Below are 15,114 nucleotides of genomic sequence, written 5' to 3' on the forward strand. Positions count from 1 at the left end.
TATTCCAAACTGTTTCGTGGTACTTGCCAACTTAGAAAAAAAAAACTTAGTTGCTGACGCGGTCTCGGGTTCGAACCCTTGTGATCATACACGAATTTTTCTGTAGTGAAAATTTACTGATCGATTATGAGGCTAATTGAGTACATCAGTAGCGAAATTAACACTCATACGGTCGAAGTGGCGTAATGTACAGGGTGTCGCAGGAGGAATGGGAAATTTTCAGAGATATAACAGGTTCAAATGGCTCTGAGCACTATGGGACTTAACATCGGAGATCATCAGTCCCCTAGAACTTAGAACTACTTAAACCTAACTAACCTAAGGACATCACACACATCTTGCCCGAGGCAGGATTCGAACCTGCGAACGTAGCAGTTGCGAGGTTCCGGACTGAAGCGCCTAGAACCGCTCGGCCACCGCGGCCGGCTGATATGACAGGAATGATTATTCGAAACAAAAAGGTCTTAGTAAACATAGGCTCGAAAATGCATATGTTAAGAGCTATGAGAAGTTTTAGGCAGAAGAGATATGTTTCGCAGTAGAGATGATGATGATAAAATGCTCACAGCTCTTAAGGTATACATTTTAGAGTCGAAGTTTACTGCACTTTTCTGGTTCGAATATTCGTTGTTGTCATATCCTCGAATATTGATCATTCCTTCTAGGTCACACTGCAGAATGGTTTGCACGAATATGGTGCGACAAGAGAGAAAATTTAATTGAAACTACAGTGAATCACTCGGATAAACCAACTACTCTAGCAGGTACCTCATACTTTACTCCGGCTTTTACTTTTTAATAATTTTGTGGGCGGCTCACGTTCTTATGACATAACACATCTTACTGCAGAAGAGTCGGCAAGCCATTACGAATCCACGTCCGTATCAAAGAATTTTGGCACCAGGTTGCATCACGCACTTTCTTAAAGTAGAAACATTGATCACTTAATTTCGACGATCAGGGAATCCGACGAGTACACCAGAAGGTTGTGGGAAATCCGTGTACGATAAATTATGCAACACGTAACTATCACAACAAAATCCAGCAAATTTATTCTACATAATGCATTTATTGCTGATACAAAACACTGGCATTAGGCTGGCCTCCGTCAACAGTACCAGCCACTTGCTTACAGAATTGCAACGTTACAAACTCCACCTGCTATACCCATTCAGTTCTACCAACATCACGGAAACGAAAATAACGTAGTACTCCCAGAGAGGTTCGTATATTTAATTAAATCGATCGAAGATATGCTGCTACATATCTCTAGGATGAATGTACATCGCTTTATGATATAAAAAATAATTATATAGCCTTGGAAGGAAGGACAGCTGAGAGAAAACTAAATATTACATTCTGAAATATGGTAAACATAAGAAATACGACTTGAAACGTGATACAGTGCAGATAAATATTAAGGGAGTGTTTTGCTGACACAAATTGCTACAATATGAGAAGAATCAAATAATACCCAGAACTTAAAAAAATAACACGAGTAAAATAACAGTGTTTTTATTGTACGTAAAACATTTTTCCGCAGTAGCAAGTCTCATTACTACCACTTCAGATGTTGGCACCTTGAGGGGAGGGACTTCGTTGTGTGGTTTGTCTGTACATTGATCTGTAGGACTATTGCTGAAACTGCTAACGCCATCTTGAAGAGAGTGTGCTGTGCCTCGGGACGTCATATTTTTATCTCCCGACATCAACATTGGCGTTGGATTGAATTCCATTTTTTCTGGTTTTATACCCATCTGGACGGACCAAGGTATTGTGCTCGAATTAATTAGTTAACAAAACGCGATTTCCTGAAAAAAAAACTATATTATAGGTCGGTAATGTTTATACTAGTTTATTAATAATTTTGCTCGCATTCATTGTTTCTGTCTAGCTATTGACGAGCCAGCAAGTTCTGAGAACTCATACCGACAACTGTGACGCATTATTAATAGTTTTTTTTTTGTGCTCAACCAGTGCCGTACTTAGTTAAAGGATTACTTGAATCATTTCATACCTCTAAAGGGGGAAAATTGCCGGATAGAGCTGCTTCTTCACATTCTTTCGTACATGGAGAGATTAGTTAACGCTCATTGTGTAAATGAAAGATGAGCTGTGGCTGGTTTTGTTCGACAGCACCCATCGTTCAGTATGATTTTGACATGACAGACTTTTAATTACATCTTAATCACGAGTTATGTTGTGATGCAAGTGTTATCCCGGACACCTGCTATGGATCTCCTGCACGATGATTGCAACTGTTTGTATAACAACAAACATTGACGGAGGTAGTGTAGTGCTACCGCCTGACGCATATAGCGAAGCTAATTCCCGACCCATCATTCTCTGCAGTGTTTCTCTTGTCTTTCTTTCTATCTGCTGCTGCTAGAAATAGATTTCTGTGAAAGTCGAGATTTGTAAATGAAAACTCTATAGTTTGGAGAAAACGTATACAATTTTAGTCGAAACGAATACTGCAGCTTCTACAGTTTTGGCAAATCTTAATTCCTATATAAGTCGTACCTCTTCTATTGAGTCATGTCTTATTATACGATAGTATCGTGAGAGTGTAGGTTTGTTTATATGTAAAATTTAGAAACTTCGACATTCGAAGCTCGTCTTGTGAGGTGCGCGAAAGGCCTTGTTGTCCCTGACGTTAGTCTGAAATCATGACAGACAATTTTACTCGTTTGTTTATTTTGTAATGTAGCCGTTAGTTGAAGTTTTAACGGGTGCTATTTGCCATTATTATGCACATTTGTGACGAAAATTAGGTGGAAGTTGCGAGAGAGCATGTCTTAGGACACTGTAAAAACTTCAAATTTTTGTTTTCTGACTTTAAGTTTGTCTTCAGTACAAAAGCATCTTCTGAGCTTGAGGAATGTGCAGAGCTAAATTCTTGGCTGAGAACAGTAGATGGTGTCTTTTATTTACCAGTAGTATAATAGTTAGTGTTGTAGAATTAGAAGAAGAGGTAGTAAACAAGAAGCTGGAGGTTGTCCTAGTATTAACACACATGGTTTAGATATGAATATGGCAGGAGTATTAGGAAGGGGTAGGTCCCACACTGCTAATTAAGTTATTTAGTATAATAGTTTAGGGCAAGTACGCTGCTGAAGTTCACATGGAAATAAATTATTATAGGGATGATTGTTTTGTTACTCTAATTCATGTCCTATCCAAAATAAACAATTTCTGGCAATAGAACCAAAATAATAGTGTTGCTGAATAATAGGACTAAAGATAGTTGGAAAGTTGTCTATATAGCATTTTGGAACTTCTGCAGAAATGTAATGTTGTTATATGCATTATAAGACTAATGCTCATTGAAAGTGAAATGTGAAAGTTTTTGTCCTTACTTCCACTCTTTTGGCAAGTGTAACATCATGCTATGACCCCATTCCCCCACTGCCACCTAATTTGCACCAAAGTACTTGTGGGTTGACATTGTTTTATGATGAAAATTGTGTTAAACATGCCACAAACATAGACATCAGATTATGCTACAGATTAGGCTGTTACTAAAACCTTTATTCCATATTCATATTCGTTGACCTGACAACTCTCAACCAGATTGTCACCTCCCAAACGGGTCGACAGAAGCGTCCGATCCCACGCGTCGGCTTTGACCCGTGACGTAAGGGTGTTGTGTGTGATGTCATGACGGTGCGGAGTTTGGTTTGAGTGTGGCTGTCTCCAGTTCTGTTTTATCTTATTTTATTTACTTTTCTGATCTGTTCGTTCTATCTCGTGAGTTTTTTTTTTAAATTTAAAAACGCTTATTACTTATTTTAATTATCTGTTTCCTCCAATTTCTGTTTTACTTTATTATATTTATCTTTCTGATCTGTTCGTTCTATCCCGTGAGATATTTTTTTTTTTTTTTTTTTAAGACAAAAAACACTAATCAGCTAATGAAGCATCTTCATCTTCTATGGGTTGCTGGGGTTACGACCCCTGGGGAGGTGGGTGGGTATTCATGCATGGCTGTCTTCACTTACACGTTGTAGCTACGCAAGGCGTCTAAATTTGTTTATATTTAGTTTGCCCCCCCCCCTCCCCCCACTCAAAACACCCCATTTCCTGCGCTTGTCCCGTTAGTGTCATTAGGCTTCTTGTGGAAAGTGTGTGTGTTTGTTTTTGTTTCCGCCATATTTGTGACGTCATGGGTCAAAGCAGACGGGCGGGATCGGACGCTTCCGTATTTCCTCCCAAACTAGCCCTACACCTGGGTCTATCTTAGTGATCAGTCTGTCATGAGAACTAAAATTTAAGTGTATGGGTGGACTCATTATCACACTTGTGCCCTGGTTTCATTTCTGATAACATTATCCAGGATGATCATCCGCATTCACAATAAATTTCTCTTAGCTAAGCAAAGGGAAAACCTTGGCAGCATTGCCCTAATTAAGTTTGTTTTTTGTGATTCGCATGTTCCCATGGAAACAAAATTAACATGGGTGGAGGGGTGACAGCTTGTCATTCTTCTGTTGGGCAAGTTGTAGTATTTTCTAAGAACTCTTGATAAGACCGGATAAAGAGACAAATTAGAATGATGGTTCATAGGGGGAAAATTTTTGTGTGTGTTAATACAGTAAATATCTCGGTGAGATGTGCTGTTCTCATTGTTGGATAAGAGCATACAGTAATAAAATAAAAATTCCTTGTATATTATATGAGTGAGTGCAAAGTAAGATTTGCAGGTAGCAGTAGCAAGGGAAATGTATCTGACAAGAAGGAACAAATATGGCTCTTGGTCTACAAAGAATTTCACCTCATCTGATATTTTATCCTAGTGGAAACATACATCAGGTGCTGCTGTTAATACAGAAATAAGAAAGTAGGAAGATATAAAAATTTTGGTGGTGTTACATTGGATGTTTACTGTTTTAAGTGCTTTATTTTTAAATTTTCTGGCAAGTTGATAGTTATTTATAAATCATAAGGTCAAATTAGCTGAACAAGTCTGGTTGTGGGCAAAACGTTTTGTCAAGGAATAGCTCAAATTAGATGCTAGTTGATGCATTGCTGTAGTAAAAAGTATAAAAGCAGTTAAATTGAATATACTGATATCGGATAGCGGCTTGTCTCGTAACACATTGTTAATGTTATGCAAGTACAGCCAGCAAGAGAATAAAATATTGTTTTAGTAGGAGGGGTATATGTAGATTATAGTGGCAGCCTGCTGTAGTGTGTAGACAGAGGTTGAGGAGTTGGTGAAATGGTATCAAATACTGCAGTTGATCTGTAAAAGCTGTGGGCAATGTAATGACATTTGTGATTATAAGAAGTTTAACATTTAAATGTTTGGGACATTTACAAGTGGGTGTACGTTTTTTAAAGTGTACCCTAGGCAAAATATTATTGCAGTAAAAAAAATATCCTTTAAGTTGTTTCACAGCCTGATAAGATTTCTTGTATACACTAACAAAAGCTTTAGTTGTACTTACTTAGTTCAATCTTTTTATCATAAATGACTTTGATCTGTAAATACTGGGAGATAGATTCGTCTTCACTAAGCTATTTTAAGCAGAATGTTTTATTTAAGAGCAGATTTTGGTGGTATAAACGAAAAATTGCAATAGCACAGTTACATGTTGTGATGGGTTCCTTGATAATATAGAACCTCCTTTGAGTGACATGAAATGCCAGGAAATATTTCCACAAAAAGCCGTATTTATTCTGAAAAGGACACACACACACACACACACACACACACACACACACACACACACACACAGCCATCTCTGGCAGGTCAGACGCAAGCAGTTGTGTGGGGTTGAGGAGTCGTGTGTGTGTGTGTGTGTGTGTGTGTGTGTGTGTGTGTGTGTGTGTGATATTTTTTTTTCTTCCCTCCAAAGAATGTTTTGGCTGAAAGCTAAACATGTATTCATCTTTTTGTTATAGTTATATGCAAGTCAGTGTGTCAACTTTACAGTGAGTAGCAGTTTACCATTTTCTGTTTATTGTTGACATTCCAACCTGGAGCTTCCATTGTTTAAAATAGCAATTGGTGGTGGTTGTTGTTGATGTCGTTGTTGTAGTTGTTGTTGTGATAGTCTCCACTCTGGGGAAGGGCTAATACAAACTCCAAACTTTTAACTGCAGTGAAGTAAAAGGAAAGGACTTGAGACTTTAACTTTTATAAAAAAAAAAAAATAAATAAATAAATTTAATGCTTCAGCCAGTTTGAATTCAAAGTGCAAGGATGTTAGCTGTACCAGTGTTTCTGGGTATTTGTTATAAATTCTTTCAGTGCTATGCAATTCTTAGTTCTAAAATATGAAACTGTGATAAAATATAGGTGAAAAATATCGATGTTTATTAAAGGTGAAGTCAGCTTACATAATTTTTTTTATTTTATGATATCTCAAAAATATAATTGGTCAACTTTTAAAGAAATCAAGTTGATTTTGATTTTTCATTTAGTAGTTTTTGTCCAATCTGCTTGTAATGTATGAAAATCCCAAGCACTATGTTCAGGTTCATTTTACAGCATTTCTTCAGAAATGCAGTATTTTCATATTACGGCTTATTTTCAAATTTATGTCCAATGTTGTTGTTTTTTTTCCCAGAATCTGTCATAATAAAGGCATTGCTGTGTTTGGTTAGAGTTATGTATTAGACCCCCCCCCCCCCCCAGTTGTGGTGATGAACTGACCTGTAGCACAGCTGAAGGTGTAGGTTAGGCCCATATCACACTGTAAAAGTTCTTTGGTCAAAGATTTTGTCAAACTACTTTGATCAAAATACTTCGTTGCAGGAGCTACAACAGTATCATCAAATGTTTTGTCATTGTTGTTGAACAATGGATGCCGAATGCTCAGTCGTCTGTGTAGCATCATTTAATGTAAAATTGGCGGTTAGCAAAATGCTTAAAAAAAAACGTAAAATGATTGTGTGTGAAACCAAGGATAGTGGGATGAGAAGCTGAAAATGTTAATCAGTGTTGGCTTTGTGAGCTACTCTGCAAGGACTAAAAAGGCAACAAAAATTATTTGAGAATTAGTGAACAAACATTTCAGTTTGTTCTTATGAAAGAAGCCCCTCATATTTGCAAAAAGATACCCATTTAAGAATGTGGTTGCTGCTATGTTAATATTTTTACCAGTAGGTGAAACCTATGTGTACCTGCACTACAGTAATCTCATCCCACAAAGTATTGTTTCACATATTGTTCCAGAAACATGTGAAGCAATATATAAATCACTTGAGGAATTTATGAAGGTCAGGTTATGTAATTTGGAGTAACAAATAAATACGGGTATATTTATTTCACTTATGTACACTTTACTGTCAGTATTGTTTCCACATGACCATAGACACCATAATCCATTTAATTTTTTCCTTACATCATCCGCAGCACAGCCATTTTGAATACAGCTGCAGCTATTTCTTTGACTCTGTAACTGCTTATTAAATTGAAGTGAGTCAAACAAATATACAATATGATAAATGTTGACCAAAGCTGGGCCCAGACTCTAGCTTTATTCAAAGGTCTTTGAGCAAAGAAATCTTTGATAAAAGCTGCCCTAGTACACTGAGATTTGACCAAATGGCTGTGATCAAAGATTTTTGTCAAAGGCATTTGACAGTGTAATACGGGCCTTAGGTTTGCAAGGTGACAGTGGGGTTGAGAGATGGTAAAGCCAATGAATTTGAAAGCAGAAAATCTGTTTGTTGTAACAAATTGACTGTTCATGTCCATGTCATATTGAAAAAATGCAAGGGGGCTCTAATAACTTTTACCCCTTCTTTAAAATGGATTGTAAAATAATGCCCATTTTGGTCTATGTATTGAATGAGATATATATTTTTGGAAGATTCCTGGGTTTGGGTAGTTGTCAGGGTTGCTTTTATTATTGTACCTTAACTACAGCAAGGTGTAAGAGAGAGTGCAAAAACGTTCATGGATCCGAGCGAAAATACCCAGGATACCACATAGTATTCTGATCACAGACTGGGCAGTAATGGCTTTGACAGATTTCAGAGATTTGATTTGAGATTAATTGAAAATTTTGAACTGACTTTTGTTATTGGTTTCTCCCTATTAAAAGGTATGATTTCTCAGATGCAGTGGATATTTCAAAAGAGGAAGGGGATATTAAACGAAATGTTTTTAGCAAAATGAGCCATGATATTAGGATACTTATTACATATTTAGAAAAAAAAACTTAACTGTATTTTGGGTTATAAATTTTTGCCTTTGTTAAATATCATGGAGCAAAAACTCCATCGGGGTTTTCCATGATGTCATGAGACCTTCGAACTTGAACTCTGAAGCACATACAAAGGAGTTTATGTAATTTTATAAATGTGAAAACTTATGAGTGCTAATTAAAACTGAGTACTGTGCTTTAAAATACCTGCATCTTGTGTGAATCAGCTTCAGTGGTGGTCAACTGGGAAATTTTTTAAGACCGTTTGCTTATTATTGTACACACATCATCTCAAACATGAGAAGGAAACACAGAAAATAAACACTCGATACAACAACAAAAAATGTGTGTTTACAGAAGTTATGTTTCATAGATCCGAGACATTGGAGATACTAAATCGATGTTGAAGACTATAATTTTTTTAATACTATAAGAAATTATGGAAATTATAAACTTGACTTTTGAAGGAACATAATTTAAATTCGTAGTTTTCAAAACGTATGGTTTGCTGACTAATCACAAACAGATGCTTAATAAACTGTGATTTCTTTGGATTGTACAAGAAACAGGATCCCTAACAATGATGCAATCACCTCTGTTCCATTTCCAGCCTAAAGACCATATAGTTTATATAATCAAGCCAACTGTAAGTTTTAGAAACTGTCCAACATGCAGAGCAAATAAAACTGTTGCAAGAAACACTAGAGAATGTTTGTATTCGAGAAAAACAGGTCTCTTAACATTAGTATTGAGTGTGCCAGAACTGTGACACTTATACAGGTACCAACAACAGTACATCTTACAGACATGTATAATGTACCCATCAATGCTATCGTAGATATAAAGTATAACATCTACAAATATAAGAATTTCTGGTGTGGACATTACATAATTACTTAACTTCGTGTAATTAGTGCTTATTCAAATTATTTTAAATTTAACAGAGCAACATGTATACAGTCTAATGGTGTATCCACAGGTAGCAGGTTATCAAGCCTGTTAGCAAATGTTTTTCAAATAACCTAAAAAATGTAATTGTTTTAACTGACTATCATCTAATTATAAAGATTATATAATGTACTACTACAGATATTATATACTATATTACTACAGATATGTAGATCATGCAGTGATGGTTGTACAGTGAACATAGAACACACTAATATATGCACGTTGTTCAGTTTGCGATGCTCAAACTGTTAAACTTACAGCATAACATGAATAGCAGCTCTACATTTCAGTTTTTTATACACAACCAGGCCTCAGAAAAATATCACTCGGATAAAGTGCAAACGCAGTAGTTCGGCGATAGTGAACGTAGATTTCAAAAGAATGTACTGTATGTATGTGCAAAGTTGCAATGTTAAAGGCACTAGGAGAATTAATATCAGGTGTAATGTAATGCTATTTGGTTCTGAATATTTCTAATGTTTTCCATGTGTTTTTGATTAGTCATGATGTTTGAAGATTGTAATTTAAATGCATATTTAAATTATTTTTATTTCAGATCCACTTAAAGAATAAATTTGGGCTGTAGTTATCTGCATTGGGACCAATCAAATAGTAGGAAGTTGTTAACTTTGATATGTAGATTAAGTTTATTGATTATAATCCAATTATTACATAGTTAAGGAACTTTATGTTAATATAATATTGTTAAAGCACACTTATTTGTTGAGAATGTTCACAAATTGTGGATTGCCTGTAGTCTTATGTAAGGTTAATGAGTTTGCTGTTCATTAACATTTTTAAATTATTAATATTCTATTTTCTTCACTTAAAAATCTAACAGCTCTGTATCACACAACAAGCTGTAACCAACATATTAATTATATCATTCAATCCTGCCAATATCTTTGTGTGTTGTAGTGGAATAATGATTGTAATAGAAATTAAGACCAGCAATTCAAAGAAACTGCGAACACAGATTAAAGGTTCCACAGACAGTTGATATTTTCCTCTATGTAATTTAAGGTGTCCAGGTACTGTAACATCCTACCAAATAGCAGAGGCACTGAATCATTGAAAGACACACAAACTACCTTTACTTTTTAAATTACATTCGATTGTCATATTGATATTTTTGTTGGTTATTGTTAGGATGGAGAAAGTGTTCAGTACCACTGGACAAGAAAATGTGTTTATGCAGTTATATTAAAGAATGATATAGCCCCAGTACTTAATAGAAAGCTCCTGTATCAAAATCTGCAAAAGTGTTATTTGCCATATATTTCAAATTGCCCAATCCATTATTGGCCACAGTACAGTGTTGACTGTAATTCACCTATATTGTGATTTTATCTGTGCGAAAAAAAAAAAAAAAACCTTTACTGAAATGACTTACTTCAGAACCTGTAAATGAAGGAATAGTTATTATGCTAAATCATGGAATGGTAAATCTTAAATTTTCTCAAACATGGTAAAGGAAAATGTGATTTGCATCTGGTCCGAATATTTGATATGTGAAGTATATTTTTTGTTAGCTCGTAAGCAGAGAGATAAGTATTTCTTGCTGAGAACTATCTTTACTGTAACACACCATCAAAAATCAGAATAATTTCACTTATGGGAAAGTTTTTTAACCACTGGAAAGAGTAGTCACTTGCATATGATGATACGTCGTATAGAACCAAAGTATAAAGCATTTTATAATGCTAAGATATTGTAAGAATGGCAGGAAATTAGGCAAGGATGTAATCTTTTATTTCACTGAAAAGAATGAAGTGTCAGGACAGACAAAATATTGTATGGCTGGCATTCTGGTGTACGCCTTCCTACTGGACACTTCTTTCATTGCTTGTGTGCCAGTGTTACTGCTTATTTTTTGGAAGAGTTTCTCCTTTGGTCTCATAAGATTGAGTTAACTCCCATTACATATCCTTTTACTGAAGAAATAATTGGGATCTCATTATTTTTAACTAGAAATGCTAATCATTGCACCACTTTGTCTTTAGATGGTGTGCAGCGACCTGATGTACCTGTGTACATCCTTACGTGATTCATTAGCTTCAGTTTTCACTATGGTCTCCACACAATGGCAGGGGTAGTCAAGAAGATGGTCACCTCATAAAAATGAAGCTATATAATTAAATCTGGGTTTGTTTTCTGGGTCATTCCCAAATATTAAAAATTAACTAGGAAGACTTCCTCATGGCACACTTCATTAATTCTGTAGAGGAGTTCCTCATAGTAGTTTGAATTTTCGTCTGAGGTGTGTTGTTTGTGTACACTCTGACAAATTCCTTACATATTTGACTATTTTTTAAATTTTCTTTTTTACAAATTTTCTAATCAGAGTTCTGCAAACTGTGTATTGACTCATTCTGTGAACAAGTATCTTTGGCTCATGTGGACCCACATAACCTGATAAATATGCAGATAAAATAAATAATTAATTTGTCAGTCCTGGAACACATTGAAATCTCCATGCCACACACCATAGTATATTGCTGGAGGAGTCAAAACAAAATGACATAGCCTGTTGATAATGTACAGTATTGTGCAGTAATTTGTTTTTAGCACCAGTGGAAATGTTACTGCTGTGTGAAGCCAATCCAATTGCCTAAAAAGGTAATCTGGATGGGCCCGAGACAGGATAATCTGTTTAGGACTGTTAAGCTCCTTTAGATGATTATTTTTGAATCTTGTCAAAATAAGGGAGTTATCTTTACAGATACTCTCTCACTTTTTTAAAAACAATTGAAGCCTGTACTTTGTCATTGCACTTTTGTCACATGAAAATTGCTTTGGTAATTAGACTGAAAGAAAGAAATCCAATTGATGTTGCAATTCTGAACTTAAACTGTTTCTATGTACACAATTTGTTACCAGTGCGCTAACTCAGTTTCATTTTCCCAAAGCTCTCTCCTGCATTTCATATCAGTCAGTCATCTATATTTTGTAGTTTGCCTTGTGTGCACATACGAATGCTGTACACACAGTTCGTTTTGTAAACGTTTACTATGTGGCTGCTGCTTAGTGTCACTTGTATTTGGTACGCAGTAATATATCTGTATGTACATAACTACAATGGTAAGAATTACATTATAGTGAAATCACATTTCATTGGTGTCGAAACAGAAATAGTTGATACCCCTGAAATAAGAATTCACTGTAACTTCATAAACAAGGTTTTTATTACTGTTTTGGTCCCATCACTTAATTATTATGATCTTACACAGTTTGTAAACAGTAGTTTCATATAGCAGAAAAATAAGTATTTCATTTAATTGCTACATTTTCAGTGGATATGGGATGTGTTGTTAGGGGGGTGGCTACCAGAAGACTTGGACATCATAGCAAATTGTTACCACCACCAAATTTTGGTTATGTTGAAATATGAAGAGTAGTCTATGCATAATTAATTTATTTTTGAAGTGTGGTACACAGTTGAATGTTAGATTTATGTTAAAAGTTCAGTGTTCTTTGATTTAGTTACTTACTTTTTTGTGTGTTTCTTCTTGTTGGAAGTACCATAAGTGCAAGAACAGTTTTAACAATTTTCCCAAAGACATTGTAATCATCATTGATAAGTGTTGTGAGTGAGAATAGATGTAAAGGCGATTTGCAGGGAAGTTGTTACTGTTCTCCTTAATTTTCAGAAATAAGGTTCGTTCCACGGGTCTGTTTTATCTAAATGGTTGCCTGGAGACAGAATGTCTGCTTTGCCTGGGATTCCGTTGAAGGGGGAGAGAGGAAAGACAAAGTACCAGTTACGAGACATAAATAGTTTGTACAGGGTAAGTATGCAACTTAGTTTTTATGGATGTGAAGCTACGCGTGTCTCGGTGCCACTAATAAAATATGGAATAAGGAATAATTTCACTTTTGAAATTTATGGAAGGCTATGGATAATATATTAAAACACTGTGATTAATTTTCATGAAAGTTGTGCATTCCTTTGGAATGTGGAATTATTCTGTGGAATCATTTACTTAGCCTGGATCATTATTTTTAATTCATGTCATTGTTCAGCATGTGACAAAGTACTTTTGTGTAGGAGACACTCTGGGCAAGCAGTCAGTTACTTTCACTTCATAGTGGTGTGAAGTAGTCACATTGTGTAAAAGTTATATTATTTTGTGTCCCTATGCAAATGCTTTTATCTAATATCAGAAGCAGTTTTCTAACTTTACTCCTCTCATTCTCAGTTCCTCAATTACTAAGGTCAAGGATTGTGTGTGATGAAAAATTTCATGTTAATGACAGGAAGAGTGTTAGATGTGGCAATTCATTATGTCATAGTTTGATGAAAACGAAATAGGTTTTGGGGAGAACTGCTTATCTCAGATTGAAAAAGTGAAATTTCTGAAGTGGATGCTACCCTGTTAGCTGCTGTAAACTTGTTTCAGAGGAGTTGAGTTTGGATTTTATGACTCGTTGCAAGTAAGTTATTCTTACAATGCTCTGTGAGTCAATGAATCTGAGTGTGAAATAATGCGGTATAGTGAAAGAAAGTTGCAGTTAGCCAGGTTTCTATAATGGCCAGTGTCGACATCAGAGGCGGTCTCAACTGTGCAGCATATATATGTCTAATGTATTACAATCAGCCTCATTGTTTAATATTTGAATGTAAAAGTAGGTTATCTGAAGACAGTGGTGAAAGAAATTTGAAATTTATGTTCATCAAGTTGACATACTACACTGGTAAACTACTGTCCAAAATGATTTTGAATGAGGAATATGTAAACAGAATTTTAATTAATTCATATAATTTGAGATATAATTACGTAAGTGACATTCTACAATCGGGCTCCCTAGAAAGGTGAAGATTACCTTCTACCATGTTCCTTTTGAGTTCTTGTTTTGTCGCTTAATGATTTCAGTGCTGAAAATCCATTGAACTCATATTCATGAGTTTATTCATAGCTGTCGTTTGCTACTATGGCTTTTCAAAATAAAATGTGTCAGCTGCTTAGTTCAAATATTTTATTGCACTTAACTGGTCACAACTGATTAATCAGTCATCTTTGGAAGTCTACAAAATATTGGAAATCACAAATAGTTAGTATATGGTCATAGATGTGGAGTGTACGTGAAGCCTGTTACAAAAACCAACTCGGTATTAGCTTATAACATAGATAAGCAAATGTCAATACCTTTATCAATGAAGCATAATGCCATGATGTATCACAGAATGTACATGGTATATGTGATATTTGTTTCCATAGATTGATAACTAAGAGTGAATAAATCGCATGTCTGTGCAGTAAAGTTTTTGTACTAGCAGAAAGTAACACATAAAAATTCAGATAAAAAAATAACTAAGGTATATAAGAAGGGAGTTGTACAGACTCAAATGCCAATTATGTCTAAACATAAATTTTAGTTTGAGGTCTTCAAGGCTGATAATCAATTTTATTTAGTAAAGTAAGTGGTGTCACCATGGGCTGATGGTGAAGTGGCTATTCATTGAACTTTTTTTTTGTTCTGGAGATGAGGCCAGCAGCTGGAAGTGTGTCTGCAGAAACACGAGTAGGTTTCAATTCTTGGGGAGTGGAGAGGACCAGTGTGCAAGTTTGAGAGAGGGTGCAGAAAGTGTGCCTTTGGTTCATATGAATGTTAATTAAAATCTAACATGTCATTTTCAATGTAATATGGGAAACACACACATTGTGCTGTATAATGTTTTGCTAACATTTGTATCTTCATAAAACGGACTAATTTTCATCATTCTATAAGAGATGCTATACAACCAAAATTATTTTTATTTTGCAATGCAAGCTGATCATTCAGCAAATCTCTAGAATTTAGGCAGATATGTTTGTGTGTTTCAAGCTCTTCTAAGAGGTTCATTAAGATCTGATGTCTTGAGTGCATGCTCAACAAGACCACAAAATTCCTGTATCAACTTTCGTAGAACTTCTTAAAGCTGCATTCAGCCAACTTACCTACTGCTTCTATAACACTTCCAGCTGCAAGCCTCACCTCCAGGATACATGAAAGTATAAGGAAT

The 15,114-nt window shown here is 35.4% G+C and overlaps 1 protein-coding gene across 1 annotated transcript in view; it reads left to right on the forward strand.

Moving 5' to 3' along the window:
• Window positions 1-1,640: 1,640 nt before the first annotated feature.
• LOC126184982 (protein PRRC2C-like) overlaps window positions 1,641-15,114 on the forward strand; it is a 237,944-nt gene continuing 224,470 nt past the window's right edge. Inside the window, exons 1-2 of the mRNA XM_049927684.1 lie at window positions 1,641-1,771; window positions 12,761-12,898. Coding sequence (XP_049783641.1) covers window positions 12,815-12,898 — 84 coding nt within the window. The 5' untranslated portion in view covers window positions 1,641-1,771; window positions 12,761-12,814. The remainder of the gene's footprint in view (window positions 1,772-12,760; window positions 12,899-15,114) is intronic.

This window comes from Schistocerca cancellata, chromosome 4 (assembly GCF_023864275.1).
Source record: "Schistocerca cancellata isolate TAMUIC-IGC-003103 chromosome 4, iqSchCanc2.1, whole genome shotgun sequence".
Taxonomy (NCBI): Eukaryota; Metazoa; Arthropoda; class Insecta; order Orthoptera; family Acrididae; genus Schistocerca; species Schistocerca cancellata.